General features: G+C 41.3%; 1 protein-coding gene across 1 annotated transcript in view; it reads right to left on the reverse strand.

Moving 5' to 3' along the window:
* Nucleotides 1–436: 436 nt before the first annotated feature.
* The window catches only part of col4a1 (collagen, type IV, alpha 1), a 47505-nt gene continuing 26116 nt past the window's right edge, over nucleotides 437–21825 (reverse strand). The window contains exons 11-52 of the mRNA XM_005948835.3: nucleotides 21665–21700; nucleotides 21523–21561; nucleotides 20496–20585; nucleotides 20326–20361; nucleotides 20162–20221; nucleotides 20008–20043; nucleotides 19871–19915; nucleotides 19740–19772; nucleotides 17719–17770; nucleotides 17566–17601; nucleotides 17304–17450; nucleotides 17086–17169; nucleotides 16868–16951; nucleotides 14977–15047; nucleotides 14646–14837; nucleotides 13521–13689; nucleotides 13351–13443; nucleotides 13071–13175; nucleotides 12847–12944; nucleotides 12557–12707; nucleotides 12333–12446; nucleotides 11927–12094; nucleotides 11282–11371; nucleotides 10718–10870; nucleotides 10501–10599; nucleotides 10311–10400; nucleotides 9939–10078; nucleotides 8263–8389; nucleotides 8071–8151; nucleotides 7570–7668; nucleotides 6443–6493; nucleotides 6172–6357; nucleotides 5730–5863; nucleotides 5548–5620; nucleotides 5376–5447; nucleotides 5147–5275; nucleotides 4940–5038; nucleotides 4637–4849; nucleotides 4359–4536; nucleotides 4155–4269; nucleotides 2697–2869; nucleotides 437–2369 (exon numbers count right to left, since the gene is read on the reverse strand). Coding sequence (XP_005948897.1) covers nucleotides 2288–2369; nucleotides 2697–2869; nucleotides 4155–4269; nucleotides 4359–4536; nucleotides 4637–4849; nucleotides 4940–5038; nucleotides 5147–5275; nucleotides 5376–5447; nucleotides 5548–5620; nucleotides 5730–5863; nucleotides 6172–6357; nucleotides 6443–6493; nucleotides 7570–7668; nucleotides 8071–8151; nucleotides 8263–8389; nucleotides 9939–10078; nucleotides 10311–10400; nucleotides 10501–10599; nucleotides 10718–10870; nucleotides 11282–11371; nucleotides 11927–12094; nucleotides 12333–12446; nucleotides 12557–12707; nucleotides 12847–12944; nucleotides 13071–13175; nucleotides 13351–13443; nucleotides 13521–13689; nucleotides 14646–14837; nucleotides 14977–15047; nucleotides 16868–16951; nucleotides 17086–17169; nucleotides 17304–17450; nucleotides 17566–17601; nucleotides 17719–17770; nucleotides 19740–19772; nucleotides 19871–19915; nucleotides 20008–20043; nucleotides 20162–20221; nucleotides 20326–20361; nucleotides 20496–20585; nucleotides 21523–21561; nucleotides 21665–21700 — 4323 coding nt within the window. The 3' untranslated portion in view covers nucleotides 437–2287. The remainder of the gene's footprint in view (nucleotides 2370–2696; nucleotides 2870–4154; nucleotides 4270–4358; nucleotides 4537–4636; nucleotides 4850–4939; nucleotides 5039–5146; nucleotides 5276–5375; nucleotides 5448–5547; nucleotides 5621–5729; nucleotides 5864–6171; nucleotides 6358–6442; nucleotides 6494–7569; nucleotides 7669–8070; nucleotides 8152–8262; nucleotides 8390–9938; nucleotides 10079–10310; nucleotides 10401–10500; nucleotides 10600–10717; nucleotides 10871–11281; nucleotides 11372–11926; nucleotides 12095–12332; nucleotides 12447–12556; nucleotides 12708–12846; nucleotides 12945–13070; nucleotides 13176–13350; nucleotides 13444–13520; nucleotides 13690–14645; nucleotides 14838–14976; nucleotides 15048–16867; nucleotides 16952–17085; nucleotides 17170–17303; nucleotides 17451–17565; nucleotides 17602–17718; nucleotides 17771–19739; nucleotides 19773–19870; nucleotides 19916–20007; nucleotides 20044–20161; nucleotides 20222–20325; nucleotides 20362–20495; nucleotides 20586–21522; nucleotides 21562–21664; nucleotides 21701–21825) is intronic.

The raw sequence follows: 21825 nt of genomic DNA on the forward strand, positions 1-21825 counted from the left end.
CTGTGTTTGTCTGTCTGGTGACAAGGAAGGAAAGAAGGGATAGGATTCCGGTAATAAATGAAAGACGAGACGCGAGTTGAAAGGGGGGGTTATCTGGTTCTCTGCAGAATGTATTGATCCGTTTGTGTTTTCGTGGGGTGAATGGGTTTGTTGGCCACAGTCCCTGCAGAAGTGCTGAGGTAGTGGCTGCAGCACACTGTAGAAGGGTTGCTACAAACATTGCATTTAATTTATTGGTCATAATATATCTGGAGTAAGCTTTTGCTGCATGCTGTTGCCTAGTGACTAGTAAAAACAAAATGAGCTTTGGAGTCACACATACTGGGAGCTTTCATGTAAGAAAGCAGCAACTTGCTCTGTGTATGCTGATGCTGCCCTCTAGTGACGTTTCTGGAGTACTGCGTTAAAAATGTTGGAAACAGGAAATACAAAATAATAATTTTTAAACAATTCCTACAAATCATTTTATTTCAGGAATTACACAGTTTTGGAAGTGAAATATTAAAAAGTATTTTCTATTCTGGTAATCACTGTTAGGAAAGGCTTGTTTAACGCTGGAAAATAATTCTAATACTCTACAAATGTCTGAGCATTTTATCCCAAGTAGGGCATATATTCAAACAAAAACAGGTTGCAGTCAGTGTACAGTCATTGCCTTAACTTTGCATATTTCAAAAGCTCTTAAAGGGACACAGAAATGTCCCTTTCAGAGCTGTTGAAGCTATTTCGGAGCTCCGGAGAACATTTGAGGTCCAACAGGCTTTCTAAGATTAATATACGCATGAAGTTTTCTCCAGATGCTGTACATAAAGAAACAAATCTACACAACTCTATGCTAAGACCTTTTAAAGGATTTTAACCTGCATAGGCACTATATGTCCTCGACCTGATTGCGTAACCATCACATTATGACCCATCGATCCATCCGTGGTCCTTCAGTTTGTCCAATTCAGGGTCACATCTGGGCTGGAGTCTATCCCAGAGAGGCGGGGTACACCCTGGACAGGTTGCCAGTCTGTCACAGAGAAACAGATAACCGTTTGCACTCACATTCACGCCTATGGCCACTTTAGAATCACCAATTAACCGAACCCCGTGCACGTCTTTGGAGTGTGGGAGGAAGCCAGAGTACTCGGAGAGAAGCAACATCATGACCTTTAGAGAGGATTACACTTTGCACTAAATAAACAGGAATAACAAAAAAGCAGTTCACAAAGGGAAACAGTCAAGTACACATTCAAAACTGCAAATACAAGTTATGTATCTATACACGTGCATCTCCTTAGGATCACAGATGATGAGGATATGTTTCACTTAAGGGGGTAAAATCTTGGAAACAACTGTTATAAACAAGTTTTGTACAGAGAAAAAACACAAGAAGGATGATTTTTTCTTGGCTATTTCTTTGTGTGCATTTGTCATGTTAACAACAGGGTTGTGCAACAATATATATGTAGACATTGCAACACGCATGCCATTTCCAAGCCACTCAAATCTTGTTTTCTCTCTCACACACACACACACACACACACACACACACAGTCACATGCCTGGTAATGCTATTTCAGTGCTGTTTTGTATGTTAATAAGGCGATGGTTTTCACGCATTAACACATTCTTTTCGGATATATGGCATCTCAGATACACTCGCGTCGAACATATTCTCAGAAATCTTATAAATAAAAATGGGATTAATAACACACAAAGTAACTCATCAATAACCTGAGGCGAGTATGTTGAACTATGTTAAGAAGGAATGTGTTGTATTTACAACAGAGTGAGTAGCATACTGTACATCTGTGTCTGCAACTTTATGGCGGTATAAATGGCAAGCATCTGTAACCAGTGGTAAGTCCTAGCTTTTACATTAGTAGGGTTTAACTAAGGTGTGAACGTATATCATATTGTGTTGCTATATCTTTGAAACACTGGTAGGGAATGGAAATAAAAACAATGAAAAGAAAAAGGCACATAAGATTCAATAGCACCTGACTGACACACACAGCCCTTTCAAAATTAACACCAGTTTACCAGTTCAGGGGGCATGTCAGTGCAGTGGTAAACTGGGTGTCACACTTAACATGTTGTGATTGTGTGTTTCTGCATGGAGCAAACGGCCACTTGGTCTCTGTGGTTTGGTTTCAGTCTCTGGCCATGATCCTATCCTAAATGCCAGGCAGGGCAATAGCACCATCCTTTAGAAAACGGGAAAATAAAGCTAAGTCGATGACGTCAGCGCACGCCTTATTGCTCTTCGCGGTAAAACGGAGGCCTTTGGTATTGCTGCTTATGTCCTCTTCATGCAAACCTGACAGCGGCTTATGTTTGTTCGGAGGCTGCCGGCTTTTAGCGTTGCTGGGACGGGTTTCCTGAAAAGAGGGAGAGTGAAAAAATATTATATACCCATGATGTAAACTTGAGGGAAATGTGATGATAACTTAACAACAGCAGGCAGATGAGCTTGTCTCACTGCCCTGTACCAACACACAAAATTACTAAAAGCTTTGTTTGAGTGTTGTCAGAAGTTTGTTACAGTGATAAGCAGACTGTAACTGTTGGATGTTTTACAATAAACTGGAGCAAGGTCATGAATTTAAAGGTCAGCAAAAAAAAGCATTTTTCAAAGTTGTTGAGTAATTTGAATTTTTTTAAAAAGTCAAGAAAGTCAATGTCTGCGTGTCAGAGTTCTGCCTTACGTAAACATTTCACTGTCTTCAATGGTAGCGAGCCAGAAGCTGTAGGAGTTGGCGTAATAGTTGCAGGTTCCTCGACCGTGACACTCGATGAATGGAGCGCTACGGAATTCCTCCAGACAGGAACCGGGAGAAGCCAAAGCCTGGCCCGAACCCTCAGCACCAGCACTGGTGTGCTACACAAACGCGAAAAACATGCAATGCAAATTAATGAGGGGCCTTTTACATCTATAAGACAATAACTAACAGAGTTTTATTGGCGTTTCTTATTTACAAAAACAAGCAAAGTCGAGTATCAGCTGATCTCACTGCCATCCCACATCAGCTGATAACATGTGTTTGTCATACCTCATATAGAGCACGCTACTTAAGCATCTTTCCACAGATGCTGTTAGGTTTGAAAGCTGCTTTGCAACCCGCCTTTGCCTCAGCTCTTTTAAGTTCACACTATTTCTCACTTGAGTAATTCTGTTAACTTTCAGGGGTTTAGCATTACATGTATGTGCAGAACACAGGCATATCACTAAATATAAATTATTTCTTCTTCTTTTGGTCGCTCCATTTAGCGGTCAGCACAGTGAACAATCTGCCTCCATCTCACTCTTTCCTCTCTGCATGTCCTCATTCACTACATTCATGAATTTTCTCTGTGGTTTCCTCTTTTCCTGTCTGGTAGCTCCATCTTTAACATTCTTTGTCCAAAAACTGCCCTATTCCTCCTCTGCACAAGCCTCAGCCTTACCTCTCTTTGTCCCCAAGCTGCTCACCCTGAGCTGTCGCCCTGACATATGTCTCAGTGGGTTCTCAGTCATCCAGGTCATGGTACTGTAGTCTTAGGAGCTTGATGAGAGGTTTTAGGACCGAAGAAGCCTCTTGGATGAGAGTCGCCTTCTTCTCAAACTCTGATAACAGAATTTCTAATCATCCTGGTCACTCCCAATTAACATCTTAGCATCCTAAGCTAGCAACCCCCCCTCTTTGTCAGTTCCACCATCTGCAAACATTCCCTTTCACTCTTGCTGCTATCCTTCTGTCACAAATCACCCCATGACACTCATCTCCACCTGATTCACCCTGCCAAATACAAATTACTACAAATGGAAAAACAATCCACTTTTGATTGAAGGAGTACTGACTGCAATGAATAATACTGCAGTTTATAATGGAGTGTACTGAGCCAACACCCAGGGAACGCAGCTTGATCTCATTCTCTGTAGTCAGCAAATATAGACAGCACAGAAAACAGAAGTGATTCCCTTGGGTGACTGTGATCTGCTTCACAGCCACTAAGTGATTCAACACTTGTGCACATATCAGCCCTCTTTGTCACAGTGCAGCAATTACAACCTTGCACTACTCATAATTACATTTCTGAAATGCTCATGGTGAGTCGTTGTTATATAGCCATGACTTATTCATCCATGGTGGACAAATATATTTGAGAGACCAGAGCTGTCTTACCATAACAAAGGAGTAGCCGATCCACAGAGAGTCCCAGCCTCGAGGGCACGGTGGGATCATAATGGTCTGACTGTGAACTGCTATCACCATGGCTGGAGCTTCACATACAGCGCACCTGTGCACAAATTCATATGAGAACAGCACGAATCAAATCAAGCATCAAACACATGTGAAACAGCAGAGTGTAAAGAAATCGTGACTTACCTACTGATGAAGGGTTTAATGCTTTCACCAGTGATGGGTGCCATGCTCATGGGCATGGGCTCAGGTGAGGTGAGCCAGTAGGAGTAATCATTACGGGAGGCAAAGTTACACACATTGTTGATATTACAGAAGAGGAAGGGCATGGGGCTGAACTTTTTTAGACAGCTGCCTGCCGTACCTAAAATGCAAAGCCAAAAGAATATCAAATGAACCCACAGATCTTTTCCGTTATGTCCCTGCTTTATATTGAGGCCTTCCTTCTATTCATATCGTCTCACCTAAGTCTTGCCCATGAGAGCGCTCATTGCCCTGGACGTAGAGCAAGGAGTAGCCATCATATATGAGAGAGGTTCCCTCGGGACACAGTGGGATGTCCACCGATTGGCTGTGACGTGTTACAAGGAAACCGTGATCCATGGACGAGGGGCCGGGTGGACCGGCTGGGCCTGGAACACCATTAGGTCCAGGCGGGCCAGGGTGTCCTCTAGGTCCTAAAGATATGAAGAAATCAGTAGAACCAAAAAAACGCCAGCACAGCAAAGAGCACCAACACCGTGCATTAATCACGTGGAGTGTCTCACCTTGTGGCCCTGGAAAGCCAGGCTCTCCTTTGACCCCGTTCTGACCATTATATCCAGGGAGACCTTCTTCGCCTTTTGACCCTGGAAACCCTGTCACACCTGAGAAAAATGAATGAAAATGGTAGCGTTATTGAAAAGGGTGTGGGTGAAAGGCGAGCAGGAGTGAGCTGTTGTCTGACAGCGGTCTAAATGGGCTATAACCATCACCTCTATCTCCTTTCTGCCCTGGAAGCCCAGATGGCCCCTGAGGTCCCGGTAAACCTTGAATTCCTGGGAAGCCAATGTCTCCTTTTATGAACATTTGAGGGCCGGGAGGACCAGGAGGGCCTTCGTTACCTAAAATAAGACATAAATATTTAATTTAAAGACGTTTAATACATTAACATTTAATAACATCAATATTACCACAGCTAAGTTTGTTTCATTCTTGTGTTACCTTTTTCGCCTGGGAATCCTCTGTCTCCAGCTTCTCCTCTATATCCAAAGTCTCCAGCAACACCCTTTTGTCCTAGGGTTGGTAAAAGTTTGCTTTACCATAATTATTTCTTTCCATAATTGCTTGAACAGATGCAGATGACACACAAATATATCACTCTGAATACACTCACCTGGGAAGCCAGTTACACCCTGTAATCCTATCTCTCCCTTCGGTCCATCAAGACCTGGAAGCCCAGGTGCTCCCTGTAATCAAAAACATAAATATTGTAATGGCTCTCTCTCCTCTGAAGGAACACTATCTAATGTTTACAGCAAGAGGAAAGCTCAAATTGAAAACAGCCTTATGACATACCGGCAGTCCAGGTAATCCAGAATCCCCCTTTATTCCCGACTCTCCCTGGAAACCCTGGAGACCTTGATCTCCTTTCTCTCCCTTCTGTCCATCTCTGCCTGGAAAGCCAGCAGGTCCTGGTTGTCCTTTGATTCCTGTTTGATAAAGACAAAGAAAGTTGTTTTTTTAATCTATCAACTACTGTATCTGGAATAAATAACCATGTTTATGCACTTTTTATGCCCTGACTTCCCCGGAGTTTCCCCTGATGCATCCATCAGAGTGGAAGTGTGTGAGCATTATATAAAAGTGCTTAGGTATAGAAAATGTGTGTACGACTAGGTGAATGACATTTGTAGCTGAAAGTGCTTCGACTGCTTAAACAGAGTATAAAGTATAAGTAGTCCTTTTTACCATCACCATGAAGCAAAAAATTATCTGCATCTTTACTTTCTCACAGTACCTGCTTCTCCAGGTTGTCCTGTTTCTCCCCTATCTCCTTTAGGTCCTTCTAGAGAGAAACCCGAGGGACCCTGTTCTCCTGGCTGTCCTTGAGGTCCCTGTGGGCCGGAAAATCCCTTATCACCTTTCACACCAGGGACACCTGGAATACCTGGGTTGCCAGGAAAGCCAGGACTGCCTTTGTCTCCTGCAGTGAGGGGAAAAAAACATATGAAACTTTGCTGTCCTATGAATTGAATCAATATAAACATCAGTGTTGTAGAGGCCCCCACCTTTGCTGCCAAGCTCGCCAGGCGGCCCAGGAAAACCTATTCCAGCCATACCTGCAGAAAGGGGTAGATACAGGATATATTTTAATACATTAAAGTTACTGCTGCAAACAACATTTGTTTTAGCAAAATTTACATCCAAACAGAAATAATCTCACCACAGTTCACTGCCCACTGCATCCTCTAATTGTGTTTGCTTGTTAAAGCATGTGCTCTTAAAATAAATTACTTAAATCGTTTGAGGAAGAGAGCTTTTCTCTCTCTCTCTCTCTCTCTCTCTCTCTCTCTACACACACACACACACATATACATTCTCATTCTTTGTATACTTCCTGATGTGTTGTTAGTTCATTATGAATGACATATAGTACAAGATGGCTACACAATTTCAGGTTCAGAGGTTAAAGCTTAGCTTCACACAAGTTCAAAGAAAATGATTAAGATGCAACCTAAAGAACTGAAAAATGAAGGTTTCATGTAAGAGCCAAAAAAGCCCAGCATGTAAAAAAAATCTCAAAATTTAAACAAAGCATTAAAAACATTTGTACAAAAAAAAAGTTTTTTTTATAGTTTCATATAAAATCTGAGGAGAGTGAATTTTGAGACTGATAGGTGACCCTGACAGGGAGCTGGGGTTGATTATGTCTGCAAGGCCTGATCTATAACTTTCCATCATTAAACTGGACTTCACTGAGTGTGTGCCGTTGGTGCCTTTTGGAGCATTTTTATTGGATTATCTAATTTTATGACTTGTTGTGTGGCACAGACCATCCATCACATTTCTGCCTCAGATTTTTTTCAGTGAGATTCCTTTACCTTGAATTAGCCTATGTGTCTTGCTGACGTTGTCTAAGCAACCTTTCATCCAAATAAGGCAAGTTTGGTTCCTAACACAGCCATGGCCCCAGTGCTAATACTGATCCTTCAATATATGTAGTCCAAAGGATACGTCTATTTTTACAACAGCTGTGATTTTTGTTTGTTTGTTTGTTTTTTGAGTTTTTTTGTTTAGGGTTTTTTTTTTGCTTTTGATGTTGAAAAAAATGATTGAAGGCTCTTTTCCTACAGTGGAGTAAAAAACTCTCTCACTGGATGGTTGGCAGTCTTCTTGTAACTTCTTACAGACTAACCTGGCTGTCCTCTCTCTCCTGTGGACCCTGGGATTCCATCACGTCCAGAATCTCCTTTATCTCCCTTTTGACCAGAAGACCCCTGCCGGCCAACTTCGCCTGGAAAACAACAAGTATACATACTACAGTGTCAAACTGGAAGAGTCACAGTTTTCACCTGCTGATTTCCAAAAACACTAATTTGCCTGGGACACGTACATCATTTAGCTGTCAGTGCTCATTACAGAAAAAACAAAAAAGCTTATATTTAAACTCAGAATTTAGCCAAAGTGGTTTCTTAACATAATTGATGTGAAAAACGGTCAAGCAAGGTTACCACCCTTTGAGAGTTTTGAGAAGTGGCACACTCACCTTACTGATCCAAAAATCACAACTCAGTGATTACTCTTTTTTTTTTTTTTTACCTCAAATGTGTCCCACAAGATTGCCTCAAACCATGAATAAATTAGTGTGATGTAAATATTTGGATACAGTTGCCTGATAAACAAGCCTCTTACTTACCAGGCCGGCCATCTTGACCAGGCTCTCCTACAAACCCAGGAAGTCCAGGGGTACCCTTGTCCCCTGGTCTACCTGACTGACCTGTACAACACACAGATCACAATACACCTTAAAACACAACATGTATGACTACTGTACCTTGATTTGACCAGGTAAGCAAAACTAAATTGACAACCCAGAATGAAATCCGACCTTGATACCCAGGACTGCCTTGTTCTCCTTTGGGTCCTGGCAGTCCTGGCTTGCCAGGCATGCCCTCTTGGCCTTTCTGACCCTTATCTCCAGCTTGTCCTGGGGATCCTGGCCCGCCAGTCTGACCCTGTACAAATAAAGCAGGAATTCTAATTAAAGAAATGGAAGGGCTCATTAATATAAAGGAACTACTCTGACTATTTTTGAAAATTTAACGGCAGCTACTGCGATGTTTGCCTTTCCACCTCTGCTGAGTGTCAGTTAACAGCTTTGTAATGACGACCTGTTAATAACATCAGACCTGCACTGGACATGAGAAGCAGAGTGTGTTGATCATTTCATCTTCTCACTTTTGACAAATACAGTTTGTATTTAATTATTTGATTTCCTTAAATTGTAAGTTTGTTCACTTCCAAAGAAATAAACAGTGTTTCATTTCTCTAACAGCTTTTATGGAGAGAGACAGAATATCAATCAAAGATCCTGAAAAACACATAAAAGTTTTCAATTGATTTGTATGTCATTGAATGAAGTATCCGATACATTAAAAACCACCCGTAATTCTGGCTCCCACAGATTGGCTGTACCCATGTGTCACACAAATTACAATCAATCAGTCAATCATTTACAGATGCTCCTGCTCTCAGATTGTTATGTGTATAAACCACAACCACAGAATCAGTTTGTCCCATTCCAGCCTCTCCACCACCATGTGCAAGACCAGAGAGGTGAGCTTTGGACTTGTCCCTGGCAAAGGATACCAAGAACAAGATTTGTAAACCTGACTGGTGAGAAGGTGACAACTACTGATGTGACTATTTTGAAATGGAAAAAATAGGAAATGACCAACAGCTCCATGCAAGATCTTGCCTTATGGCATGAAGATGATCAAGAGAAAGGCTGTGGATCAGCCCAAACGTTATGGGAAGAGTTTGTTAATGATCTTAAGGCAGTTGGGACCACAGTCCCCAAGAAAATCATTGGTATACCATGCCGTAATGGGTTAAATCTTGCACATAAAAAGGCACATGTACAAGACCCGTCTCAAGTTTGCCGTTGAACATCTTAGTGACTCAGAGAGGGCCTGGGAGAAAGCGTCGTGGTTAGATGTAAGCTTGCCCCACTGTGTTTGGAGGAAGAGAAATCTGAACATGAACCAAAGAACACCATCCCCACAGTCGAGCATGGAGTTAGAAACATTATGCCTTGGGCAGGGCCGTGTATCATAAAAACCTTGGCCAAGAACCTCCTTCCCTCAGCCAGAACACTGAAGATGCCAGCAAGGAAACAAAGGAGTGGCTAAAGAAGAAGCTGTTGATATTCTGCTTCTCTCAGTTAAAATGAAACTACCATAAAAAATTAGGATCTGTTCATATTTTTGTAAGTCAGCACATTTTAAATTCAATCAGCCAAGGTGGAATAATGTTGTAGTACTGAAATTATAAGAATATTATAGGATTAGAATCCCTCACTATAAATCACAGTGGTATTTGTTAAACTGGAAATGATTTTTATTATTGAATGACACTTGCTACCAAAGCCCATCATAGGTCTTGTCTACTTATATAATAATTATTAATATGTATTGTACTGTGGGGTTGATGCTGACTCAAATTTCTGCCTGTATCTGTAGAATCAGTGTTGTAACAATCAAAGGTTTTTTAATAGTGGAATACCTTTTGTCCTGGAAATCCTGGGACGCCAATACCCGGCTCACCAGGTAATCCTGTGTCTCCCTTTTCTCCATCCGTGCCTCTGAATCCAGGATGTCCAGGTGTACCTAAATCTCCTTTGACACCCTTTGGACCACTTGGACCTGCAAAAGCAGACAATGTGTCCATTAACAATCAATTAATTTAATGTGCATAGCTGTTGCTCATCACAGTGAAATGTAAGCTAAGATTTTCCCCTGCCTGAAACGGTCTTAATACAGGTGCTCGCACTTGTGTTTTTATAGAACTTAAATTGTACTGACTGTAACACATTTATTACAGGCTTGTACCCATACATTCATTCTCACAATTTGTGTATTATCCGTGTGCCTCTACCTGGTACTCCCATCTCCCCTGCACCACCCTTCGGTCCAGGTGGTCCCATACCACCAGGCTCTCCAGGTTCGCCAGAGTCTCCTTTGTCACCTGAAAAATATCAATAACATTACAATTACACTTGCTTAAAAATTTGCACATATAAAAATAATGCAATAGCACAAATTGAAGTTCTGGTCAGATAACTCACCAGGTTTTCCAGGTAATCCAGGCTCTCCATCTTTCCCTGGCATTCCAGGATCTCCTGGCAATCCAGGTATGCCCCTCACTCCACTGGTCCCTGGGATACCTAAAAGTAAAAGAAATATTCCTTAAACTATAGGCAAATATACAGATTCAAAAATGGGTTTGTTTGTAAATAAATAAATGTGAACAAATTCTAAAAAGACGCATATGTTGTTTTATACCTATGTCTCCTTTGTCTCCCTTCACTCCCTTCATGTGCTCCATGTCAACATCACTCATGTTCCCAGGAGGTCCCTGAACACCCGGCTCTCCTCTGTCACCTTTTAGTCCAGGCTCTCCAATATCACCTCTTGGTCCAGTAAGACCAGGATCACCTGAGAGGAATGGAAGGAAAAAGACATTTTTATTGTGGTGACTGTTGTTGTGGTTTGGCACTATATATACAAAACACTCAATTTAATTGAACTGCTACTGATGAATAAACCACAAATAGCCTAAATCAGGGGTAGGGAATGTTAGTCCTCGAGAGCCGGTGTCCTGCAGGTTTTAGATCTCACCCTGGGTCAGCACACCTGAATCAAATGATTAGTTCATTACCAGCTTCTGGAGAACTTCAAGACATGTTGAGGAGGTAATTTAGCCATTTAAATCAGCTGTGCTGGATCAAGGACACATCTAAAACTGGCAGGACACTGGCTCTCGAGGCCTGAAGTTCCCTACCCCTGGCCTAAATTGTGAGACATGGAATAGAAAAAACATGAGTTTTTATATTTGGCATTCCTCACCTCTCGGACCAGTAGATCCAGGTGTACCGGGAGGCCCAGGATATCCCGGTATTCCAGGTGTTCCCATTAATCCCATTTCACCTTTAACACCTAAAAGATTAAATGGGTGAAAATGCTTTAAATAAGCTTGTGTCACGTCAGGAAAACACACTACATCGTAATCAAATTTTAAAATGACATAAATGCAATGTGATGCATTGGATATAGCTTCAACTTTTCCATCAGAAACCCTTTTCTCATTAGTTTCTCATTAGTTTATTAATTCCAAGCTCTGTGGTTATTTTCTTTAGTTAGTGGGGAAACTGGCAGTAAAGCTCAACATTTCTGTGAATATATTTCATACTAAAAACATTGTTATCCTTATATCCTTACTTTGAAGATTTTTAATTTGAAACATGCACAGAAGGTGTTAAAAGTTACTGACAATAGCTTGACACGTGAGCGGTTACACCTTGAAACAACCTCAGTGTATCTAGTTCATTGTGGGAGCAGTAAAGATGGTAAACTGTAAATTATGTTCATTAAAAAATATATTTTTTACTTTTTCACAAACTGACCTTTTAAATAAAAAGTATAATGAGCAAAAAAAAAATACTGTCATACAAATCCCGCCACACAAATGTCCAAAAGGATTGTTTGTCTTACCTTGGTTTCCAATGAGTCCATCCCTGCCTGGTAAACCTGCAGGCCCTGGCAGTCCTTTAGTACCTGGTACTCCTGGAAACCCAAGGTTCCCTTTCTCTCCCTGAGGCCCTGGCATGTCTAGACCAGGAGGACCTGGGTAGCCCTTCTCCCCCTTTACACCTTCCCCACCTGGACAGGACACACACATAAACACATTTGATTTCTACAGCACTAATCACATTAATTTGCTTTGCTTCTGTTCTGAGTTTCAGCTTTCTATTATGGTGTCAAAGTAGCATGCACAGGACTTGAAACTGCATATACAGCCATGATTGTTTTATTATCTTGCCCTATGGATTTCTTTGTGAGATGGTACAGATTATCTTGCAAGAAAAAAAATTTTTTTTTCTGCTGAGTTGTAGCTCACCATGAGGACCAGGCTCTCCAGGAGGTCCCTGTAGTCCAGGAGGTCCAGGCAATCCTTTTCCTGGAGGACCAGATTTGCCAACCAGTCCTGGAAGTCCAGGAGGTCCCACATCACCTATTTTTAAAAAGAAAAAAATAATGGTCTTGGTACTGAAGATGGAACTTTTCAGCATCAATTAATTGCAAAAATAGCTTCAGAGCAAATTTGCAATAATCCTGCCATACCTTTGAGACCCTGAGGTCCAGGTGGGCCTGCATGTCCTTCTCGTCCAGGAACACCAGGGTATCCAATGCTGCCCTTCTCTCCCTGGAAGCCAGGAATTCCTTGGTGGCCTTGTGAACCTTTGGGACCTGGAAGTCCCCGTCCAGGTTCACCCTGTAAGTTATCCAAATAAGCACTGACACTGATTCACCTGGGAGTTAAATCTCTAAAGTTAGTCGCTCTATATCTAGTGATACTTTGCTTTTGCTTTCTACAAGTATAACTAGATTTATAAATAGTGACAAATCCAAACCTTTGGTCCACGTGGACCAGGAGATCCTGTTGTGCCATCCTTTCCTGATCTTCCTGGTTCTCCTGGTAATCCGGGGGCTCCTGGAATTCCACTGCTTCCTACAAACATGAAAAAAAATATTTCTCTAAGTTCTGTATCGCTTACCTCATGTACAAACCCTGTATACATTTTGCTCCATGATACTTAGAAAGGAGGGTTGTAGTCAATATTATGAAATAACTCACCTTTAGGGCCAGTTGGGCCTGGAAATCCAATCCCAGGAGGTCCTTGTTCACCCTTTTCTCCTGGAAAACCGGGCAACCCTTCGTCTCCTGGAAGGCCTTTGTCACCTGCAGCCAACAACAAATTGTATAGTAAACGAAACAAACTATTTTTACATATACATGAAATTTTTGGATCATATTTTGCCCTTCCATGGTATTAATTAACACAAAATTAAAAATAAATACAGAAAACATGTTTTTAATTGGAGTTAAATGAAATCGTGTTGACTATGTTGCTCACCTATAGGTCCCTCTCTGCCTGGTTCTCCTCGTGGTCCGGGTACGCCCTGAGGACCAGGAGTACTCACACCTTTCCCTGGCTCACCTTTCGTACCTGGTGGACACAAGGTATGTTATCAATCAGTGTGCAAGTGCAGTATCACAAACCTGGGTTTCAGAGTTCATGCTTACCAGGTCGTCCAGGTTGTCCAGGAACTCCTGGATTCCCCTGACTGCCCTTATCTCCAGTCTGTCCTGGTCGGCCAAAGCCTGGCAGACCAGGCGGACCCCTCTCTCCTAGAGGGCCAATAGGACCGGGATCACCATCTGGTCCACGTTCACCCTTGATGCCCTCTCTGGCCTGAGGAGAAGATTGGTGAAAATGTATGTCACTTTTCTTTTAGAAAAGCCAACCACAAGTTAAAACGAATAAACACTTCACTGAGAATGCAGCAATCACAGAGTGACCTGCTCTCACATTTTGAATTTGACAGCAGCGAATCATCTCAAAAAATTAGGAAGGGGGTAAAAAAGGCAGGAAAAGCAAGTGGTACAAAAAAGATGTACCATGATTTTGCAACTAATCAATTTGAATGACAACCGGTCAGCAACATGACCGGGTATAAAAAGGACATGTTAGAGAGAGAGAGAGAGTCATGGACATTGTGTCCTCTGGCGTGTTACCTGATCGAGACTTTATCTTGATCGGTTTTGAGTTGCATTGGTGCCTATAAAATTGGGAAACTAAACATCTGGAAAGGGCACCATCAGTGCTAAAAGCTTGTAGAGCAACACAAGCCCTTGCATATTTCAGCAAGAAAATGCTAAACCACATCTATTACAGCATCATGGCTTCTTAGTAGAAGAGTCCAGGTGCTGAACTCATCTCCCTGCAGACCATACCTTTCATCAGTTTAAAACATCTGGAGTACAATGTCACGAAAAGTACAACAAAAATGACCCAGAACTCTTGAGCAGCTGCAATCCCATATGAGACAATAATGGAACAAAAGTCCCAAAAGTGCATCAGCTGGTCTCCCCGCAGATGATGCGACACAGAGGTAAACGTGAACCTGCCCCACCATCTTTGAGACGTGTTGCTTCCATCAAACTAAAAATGAGGTCAAATTTTTCTTAAAATTGTATCCCCTTTATGAGATTTGCATTGCATTCTATTTTTCCTTATATTTTAAATAGCATCTTAGCTTTTTCAGAATTAGGTTTCTATTCCAAGCCCTGTCGTCACATAGTTATAGTGAATAACGCCAGAGACGATAGTAAAAGGTTGCACAGCAATTTTACACTGATGTCACTTACAGGTTCTCCTTTCAGGCCAGGAAATCCTGTGGGACCATCTCTTCCTGGTATTCCATCCAGCCCGGGCTGTCCAGGTAATCCATTACGACCAGGCAGACCCTTGTCCCCCTTCAGACCAGGAGCAACAAAAATGTCCCCTGGTTCACCAACAGCACCAGGAGCCCCTCTTAATCCAGGATTTCCTTGAGCACCCTGCAGACAGGGAAAAAAAGAAAAAAGGGAAAAAAAGAACACTGCTGTTCATGATCTATTTTTTTCTCAGTGAAACTGTGAAAGAAAAATCAGCCTGAGCTGATTCTGTCATTGGTGTCTCAAATAATATTCTGCTCACAGGTTGTCCAGGTTGTCCAGGTTGTCCAGGAATACCCTTTTGTCCTTTACCGCCTACTACACCAGGAGGTCCTGAAGTGAAAATGGACATTGTGCATCTTTAATTTATTAAATACTCATTTGAATGGGTAAAACACAGAAAAAAGGAATAGTGAAACCAATGACTGCCACAACTGTGAAAAGTTGAGGAAAAAAACGAAATAAATGAGAAAACAAAATAAATGTTCAAAAATATAGTTAGGGCCAGATGTTTCTTGACAATACTGCAGCTGCATAAAGCTTTACTGCAGCTGATTTCAGTTACTGGTTGCTTTGTACTGTTTGCAGCATTTAGCATTTTATCACTAACATTAGCATTTGTATCTAAGCAGAGGATATAGCCTTCAGAAGGCATCCAGCTACTTCTATCAGCAGTCACATCATCAGTAAATGTTAGTGACCCGGTTCAGCTGGCAGTCCTGACATTGCCTCCACTGTGCTTCATGAGCCATTTGTCTCTTCCTCCGTACTGTCGTTGTAAACACTCTTTGTTTACATTTATGAAAGCGTTTTCTTAATTACAGGCTTTGACAGTGATACTCTTGCTTTCGTCAGAGTGCTCATGTCTTGGTCAGATCTAATGTGATCATCAGAGTGGGCAAACATTTCAGCTCATAGTACATATATTTCATTTTAATATTTCAACCTCAATATTGGTGATTCCCATTTATTTGACCTGCATGAAACAATACTGTAACAACACCTCTAACAAAGCATCTAAGGAAAATGAGCATGCGTGTTGGTGCTGTTGAATTTGCTTTTCCCAACTCTTTATTCATTCTTCTTCACGTTTCTCCTTAACCTCAAGTCCAAGGAAAAGGAAAAGACAAAAGAGATCTTTTTTTAGACTATTTGCCTGCAGCTTTTGTCTTTCCTGTGCTTATTAGTTTCACCTGAATTTCTTGAGTCTTTGTTTGTTGTTGTTTTTTTATCTGCTTTTTGTTTTTTTGTTTTGTTTTTTTTACTTACTTACTGTTTCTCTGTGCCCCCTCTGTTCTTTGTAAGTCTGTGTTTCTTGGTCTGTGTCTTTGTATGTTTTGAGTTTCTTGTGTTTTCTGTCACTCTGTATTGTGAATTATGTTCTCATGGTTGGTCTTTTGTTACTCCCTCGAGTCTAGTTTCTTGTGTTCCAAGCTTAGTATTTCCCTCTGTGTATTTTGGTTCTTAGAGTCCTCTGCTTTATGGGTTATGTCTGTTTCTTAGTTGCTGTCTCCACCATGTCAAGTCCGCGTCTCCGTGTTATACTTCCTGTTTTACTTTGAAGGTCTGTGTCTTATGTGAATGTGTCCTGCTTTGCTTCCTTGTCTCGTCAGTTCTGATTTCTCCCAGCTGTGCCCTCCTTCTGTGTCTCATTCCCCTCGTTACTTCCCAGTGTATTTAAACCCTGTGTTTCTCTGAGTCAGTGTTGTGTCGTGTTGTCCCTCATGCTGTGTGGATCGCCTTGTGTCTCCCTGTGAGTTTGGGTTGTGATTTTTCCAGTTTAGTTTGCTTTTGTATGCTTTTTCCCTGCCAGCAAATAAAGCTGAGTTCTTTGTGTTTAAACCTCGTGCCTGAGTACCTGCATTTTGAGTCCAACTCCTGCCTGCCACACAGCGCTTCCTGACACTTCTTCTGATTTAGTTCAGTTATGTCTTGTTTTCCTCACCTAGCTCCAATTCTTGATTACCCTTCTGTGTGTATATAACATGTCTGTCTTGCCCTTACTCTTTATTTCTGTTTTTTCTTTGTAGTGTTTTACTCCTGCTGCTTCTGGCTTTTTACATTTCCAAACGAGTCTGCAGAGTTTGCAGACTGGACATGACCATTTTTTAAAAAATATACTTCAAATTTGAATGTGACCACATTTAACTCACCTGTGTCTCCTTTAGGACCTGGAGGACCACGTAATCCAGGTGTGACAGTGCCTTCACACTGAACACACGTATCCCCTTTGTCACCTGAAACAGTTTGCAGAAACAGCAATTTAAAAAATTATGTTTTACATAAAGCGTTTTTCAGCAGTCCCTTGGAAACAGACACATTTATATTTAATCTAAATAGATATGTCACCAGTAGCAGCTGCTGTCCTTACCTTTCTGTCCCACTTCCCCTTGTAACCCTGGAGGTCCAGGTAGGCCACGATTCCCCTTCTGAATGTTACATTCACCAGGGTTGACTTGTAAACACACAGACAAAGGCACACACGCGCACATTAGATTGTTTAACAAAAACTGGCAGATACAGATTGTATTGACGTTTCCCTTATTCTCATATAATAAAATGATTGCATCATTCAAAGATCAGACATACTTGGTGGTCCGGGTGGTCCAGGAGGACCAGGGTTCCCCGGTTGTCCTGGAGGTCCGACAAGAGGCTCTCCTTCCACACCTCTGTCTCCCTTTTCACCCACCTCTCCTTTGTCTCCCTTCTCTCCACGAGGCCCTTCAATGTGTCTGCCTGAAATACAGAACAGGAATGTCATTAGGTGTCTTATTCAGATTAGCGTGTTTATAACTAAGATGTGAAGGCTTCATGTTTTGCTGTTTAAAAAAGATTATGAGTTTATTTATACCTGTTAGACCCGGCTCTCCCCGAGGACCAGGAAAACCTATAGATTAAGAAGAAAGCATGAGGAAAGGGAAAACACCGGAGTGATCACAGATTCACAATGGAGTTCATGAGTGTGCTTTAGTGGATTTGATAACATATTATATCATGCTTTTACCTTTCTCTCCTTTTGAACCTGGGGAACCAGGAGCGCCACGAGGGCCAACACCCTGCATAATTAATAAAATTGCATAATGTCAGGATTTATTTAACTTTCATGTCACTTAAATCTATGTAGGTGAACCCACATCTATGCTAATCCTTTTTATGCTTCAAAGACAAACTAACAGTTGTAGCCAGTCATGATCAACGTGGGAAGTTAATAGGCCTTGTCAAGTTAAGACACTGGAGAAGTATCAACACTGCTTATTAAAGGTTTTCAGTGACGGTTTGTATATGTTTGACCCTCAATATGTACTTCTGACTCTGTGTGGATTAGAGAAAAATCAAAATTGATTCAAACTTATCCACACAGATCTTATCTTCTAAAATCTTTAAAGGTATACGTTGTACAATCATTCCACATAAATCCAAATAATAGTTTGTGGAAGTCATCATAAGACAAAAATCACCATGCACATCTAACCACACCTGCAAAAGATCCGTCATCGCCTCTCTAAATTGTACCTCCTTATACGGTGATCAAAGTACTATTACAAAAGCTCTTCTTCACTCTTAAAATCACTAATTTTCCAATGCAAACAGCTGGATCTTGGTCAATGCTATGAATCTACCTCCAGAGGCTACACAAGGATGGCAGATTATTTCTAGAAGAGCCGAGCTCTGCTGCCAAACAGACAAGATATTACACATAAAATTAACACTAGTTGATGTGAGACATAACATGACCATAACAGTGTAGTTCTGAGGGGTACGAGCTATAAGGTACAACTGCAATTTATCATATTCACTGCCTTCACTCACTTGAACTTGAGTGACATCCCATTTTTAATCCATAGACTTTAATGTGATATCAGTCCACCTTTTGCAGCTTCTGGGAAGACTTTCCAAAAAGGTTTAAGAGTGTTTATGGGAGTTTTTGACTATTCTTCCAAAAGTGCATTTGTGAGCTCAGACAGTGATGTTGAACAAGAAGGCCTGGCTCACTGTCTCTGCTCTAATTCATTCCAAAGGTGTTCTTTTGGGTTGAGGTCAGGACTCTGTGCAGGCCAGTCAAGTTCTCCCACACCAGATTCACTCATCTATGTCTAAATGGGCCTTGCTTTGTGCACTGGTGCACAGTCATGTTGGAACAAGAACAAGCCATCCCCAAACTGTTCCCACAAAGCTGGGAGTGTGAAATTATCCAAAATGTCTTGGTGTGCTGAAGCAGTAAGAATTCCTTTCACTGGAACTAAGAGGCAAAGCCCCACTCCTGAAAAACAACCCCACACCATAATCCCCCCTCCAGCAAACTTTACACCTGGCACACTGCAGTCCGTGGGATTGCTATCTGTAGGAGTGTGATTCATTACTCCAGAGAACTTGTTACGTTGAGTTGCTGTCATTCCCAGGTGTTTCCTCTTTGTTATAATACCAATAACAGTTGACTGTTTAATACGTATTAGTGAGGAAAATGTCATGACTGGATTTGTTGCATAGATGGCGTCCTATCACAGTGTCGTGCTGGAATTCACTGAGCTCCTGAGCACGACCGATTCTCTGGCACATTTTTGTAGAAGCAGTCTGGATGCCTAGGTGCTTGATTTTATATGCCTGTGGCCATGGAAGTGAGCGGAATACCTGTTTTCAATGACTTGGATGGGCCAGTGAAAACTTTTGCAACAGACTATATGTAGCCTTAAAAGCAGCTTGAAGCGTGGGTTTTCCAGTGGCCCTTAAAACCGGTGAATTGGACATTCTTCGATAGCACTTTTCTACACAACATGTCTCATTTCTCACCTAAGCACATTTTTCTGCATCTAAGTACTTTCTATCTACCATTCACACTCTGATGTGTCCTGCCCAAGGATACATTAACATGGAGACTGGAGCAGCCAGGGATCAAACTACCAACCTTCCGATTTGTAGATGACCTGCTCTACTTCCTCAACCACAACCACCCAAAACAAGAAAGGACTGTTCCATTTCAATAATCTTACTTAAAGAGTAAAAATGGGAAAGAGAAGAATCACATACCTCACCAGGTGGTCCCCTTTCTCCTTTTTCGCCCTAAAATGAACCAAAACAGTCAGTCGGTTCATAATTCCTTCATTCATAATTCCAGACTAAAGCACTGACTATAATATCCAATTAGCTGGAATACTTACCTGTAAACCAGGGTATCCTGGGCCTCCAGGAAAGCCTCTTTCTCCCTGTATGAGAATATCTTGTACTTTAGGAATTATATGTTATGTAATAAAAGATAACAGCATTTAGAGTGCTTATTGCTGTAAATTATTGTTACCTGTAGCCCATTGTCTCCATCCTTGCCAGGTTTACCCTTAATTACAGAAACAAATATTTTATTGTTTCTTTTTTTAGTAAGGACAAAAAAGTTTAGGTATCACACAATTACACCATCCAACAGTAACAACACACACAGACAAATTGCCACTTACCGGTGGTCCATCTGGGCCGATATCGCCTTTGACTCCGTGCTGATATGGGATGCAGAAGCCCTGAAAGGGAGTCAAGTGTGTCAAAAGCAATGTAATAGATATCAAATAGCTTGCATATATAATAGCAAGTTTTACACTTTAGTCTTTGAAGTAAAAATACTAACCTTGTCGCCTTTCTCTCCTGCTTCTCCTTTGAACCCCTTCAGGAATTAAAACAGAGCAATATTCAGAATAGACAAAACAGAATCTATGTCATCTTTGTTTTTTCATTTCAAGCAATGATTTGTTTAATCACAGACAAGAACAGAGCGATATCTGTGGCGTGGCTGAGTACCTGTGGCCCACGAACAACCGTTTGTGATCCTTTCTGTTCGAATGATGTTGGTCCAGGAGGGCCAGGTGGGCCTTGAAGTCCTTTGTCCCCCTGCAGGGGAGATAAAAATAAGGGCCACAGTCAAATACTTAAGAATATAAATGTCAATCATCAAAACAAATTAAAACTTGTAATTTCAGTTAGTAATTGACTATGGAGGAGCTGCTCAGCCACTGAAAAGCCATGAAGCCCCAGGCACAAAGGTTTTTGGGTTTTTTTTTTTGCTAATGTGTCTGTTCAGTTCAGGTATATTCATATAGTGCCATCTCACAACAGCTGTCACCTCAAGCACTCAGGGAGCTGCAGCATTTTGGATCAACTACTGGACTTCTAGAGATCTTTTAGGACAACCTGCTAATAATGAATTATAATAGTCCAGCCTTGAAGTAATAAATGCATGAACTAGATGTTCAGCATCACTGTCAGACAGGATGCTTCTCATTTTAAAGATACTGTGCAGATGTGGTACTGGAGGTTTTTGAAGCATTTGCAGTGCAGTTATTGGACACTTAATGTGACTCACTGTGTAGTGTAGTCTACCAAGTCTAAGAGTACCTATGAAGCCAAAATTCAAGTTTTTCTTGCTAACATTGGGTGTATTTTATGCTCTCGTCTAAATGCGCCATTTCTGACTCCATATGTAGTATACAGTTATAACACAGAAAGAAACATCTGTAACAGGATGTGACTGGGGCAACAAGAACCCTACAAAAATAAGGTTAATAAAAAGACATGCTAAATGGTACAGCAATAACTTCAGCGTGCTATGTAACAGTTTATCATTAACAACAGTTGTAATGAGATATTTGTTATATCTTGTATATTTGCTAATGCTGACCCGAGTTTGCCTCTTAATTTAGTGCAGCAAGCACGAGAAAATTGCATGAAAAAGCCAAACAGAATGCTTTCTGCTGAAGGTCAAATTCCTCTATGCTATTTTAACATTTAACACTTTTTGCTTCTTATTTATTTGAAACATAAATCTTACCTTTTCTCCTTTCTCACCCTCAAAGGCCAGCTTATCTCCCTATAAGGAGATCAAACAGTTACACTCTCATGCAGTTTCTCAAGTCAGAAACCTTGATTGTACAGTTTATCAGTCTTGACAGTGTACTGATCAGTAATCTCACCATCGGTCCAGGAGGGCCGGGAGGGCCAGGATCACCCTGTAGAACAGTTATTAAGTTAGTCAAAGAAAAATTGTAATAACACATTCAGTAATTGCATTTAATTGAAAATCTAGAAGGACTGTTTTCTTAAAGGTGCTTTTTGTATAATTAGGAACACAGAT

The sequence above is a fragment of the Haplochromis burtoni genome, unplaced genomic scaffold (genome assembly GCF_018398535.1).
Source record: "Haplochromis burtoni strain Fernald_Lab_line unplaced genomic scaffold, NCSU_Asbu1 Contig_289, whole genome shotgun sequence".
Taxonomy (NCBI): Eukaryota; Metazoa; Chordata; class Actinopteri; order Cichliformes; family Cichlidae; genus Haplochromis; species Haplochromis burtoni.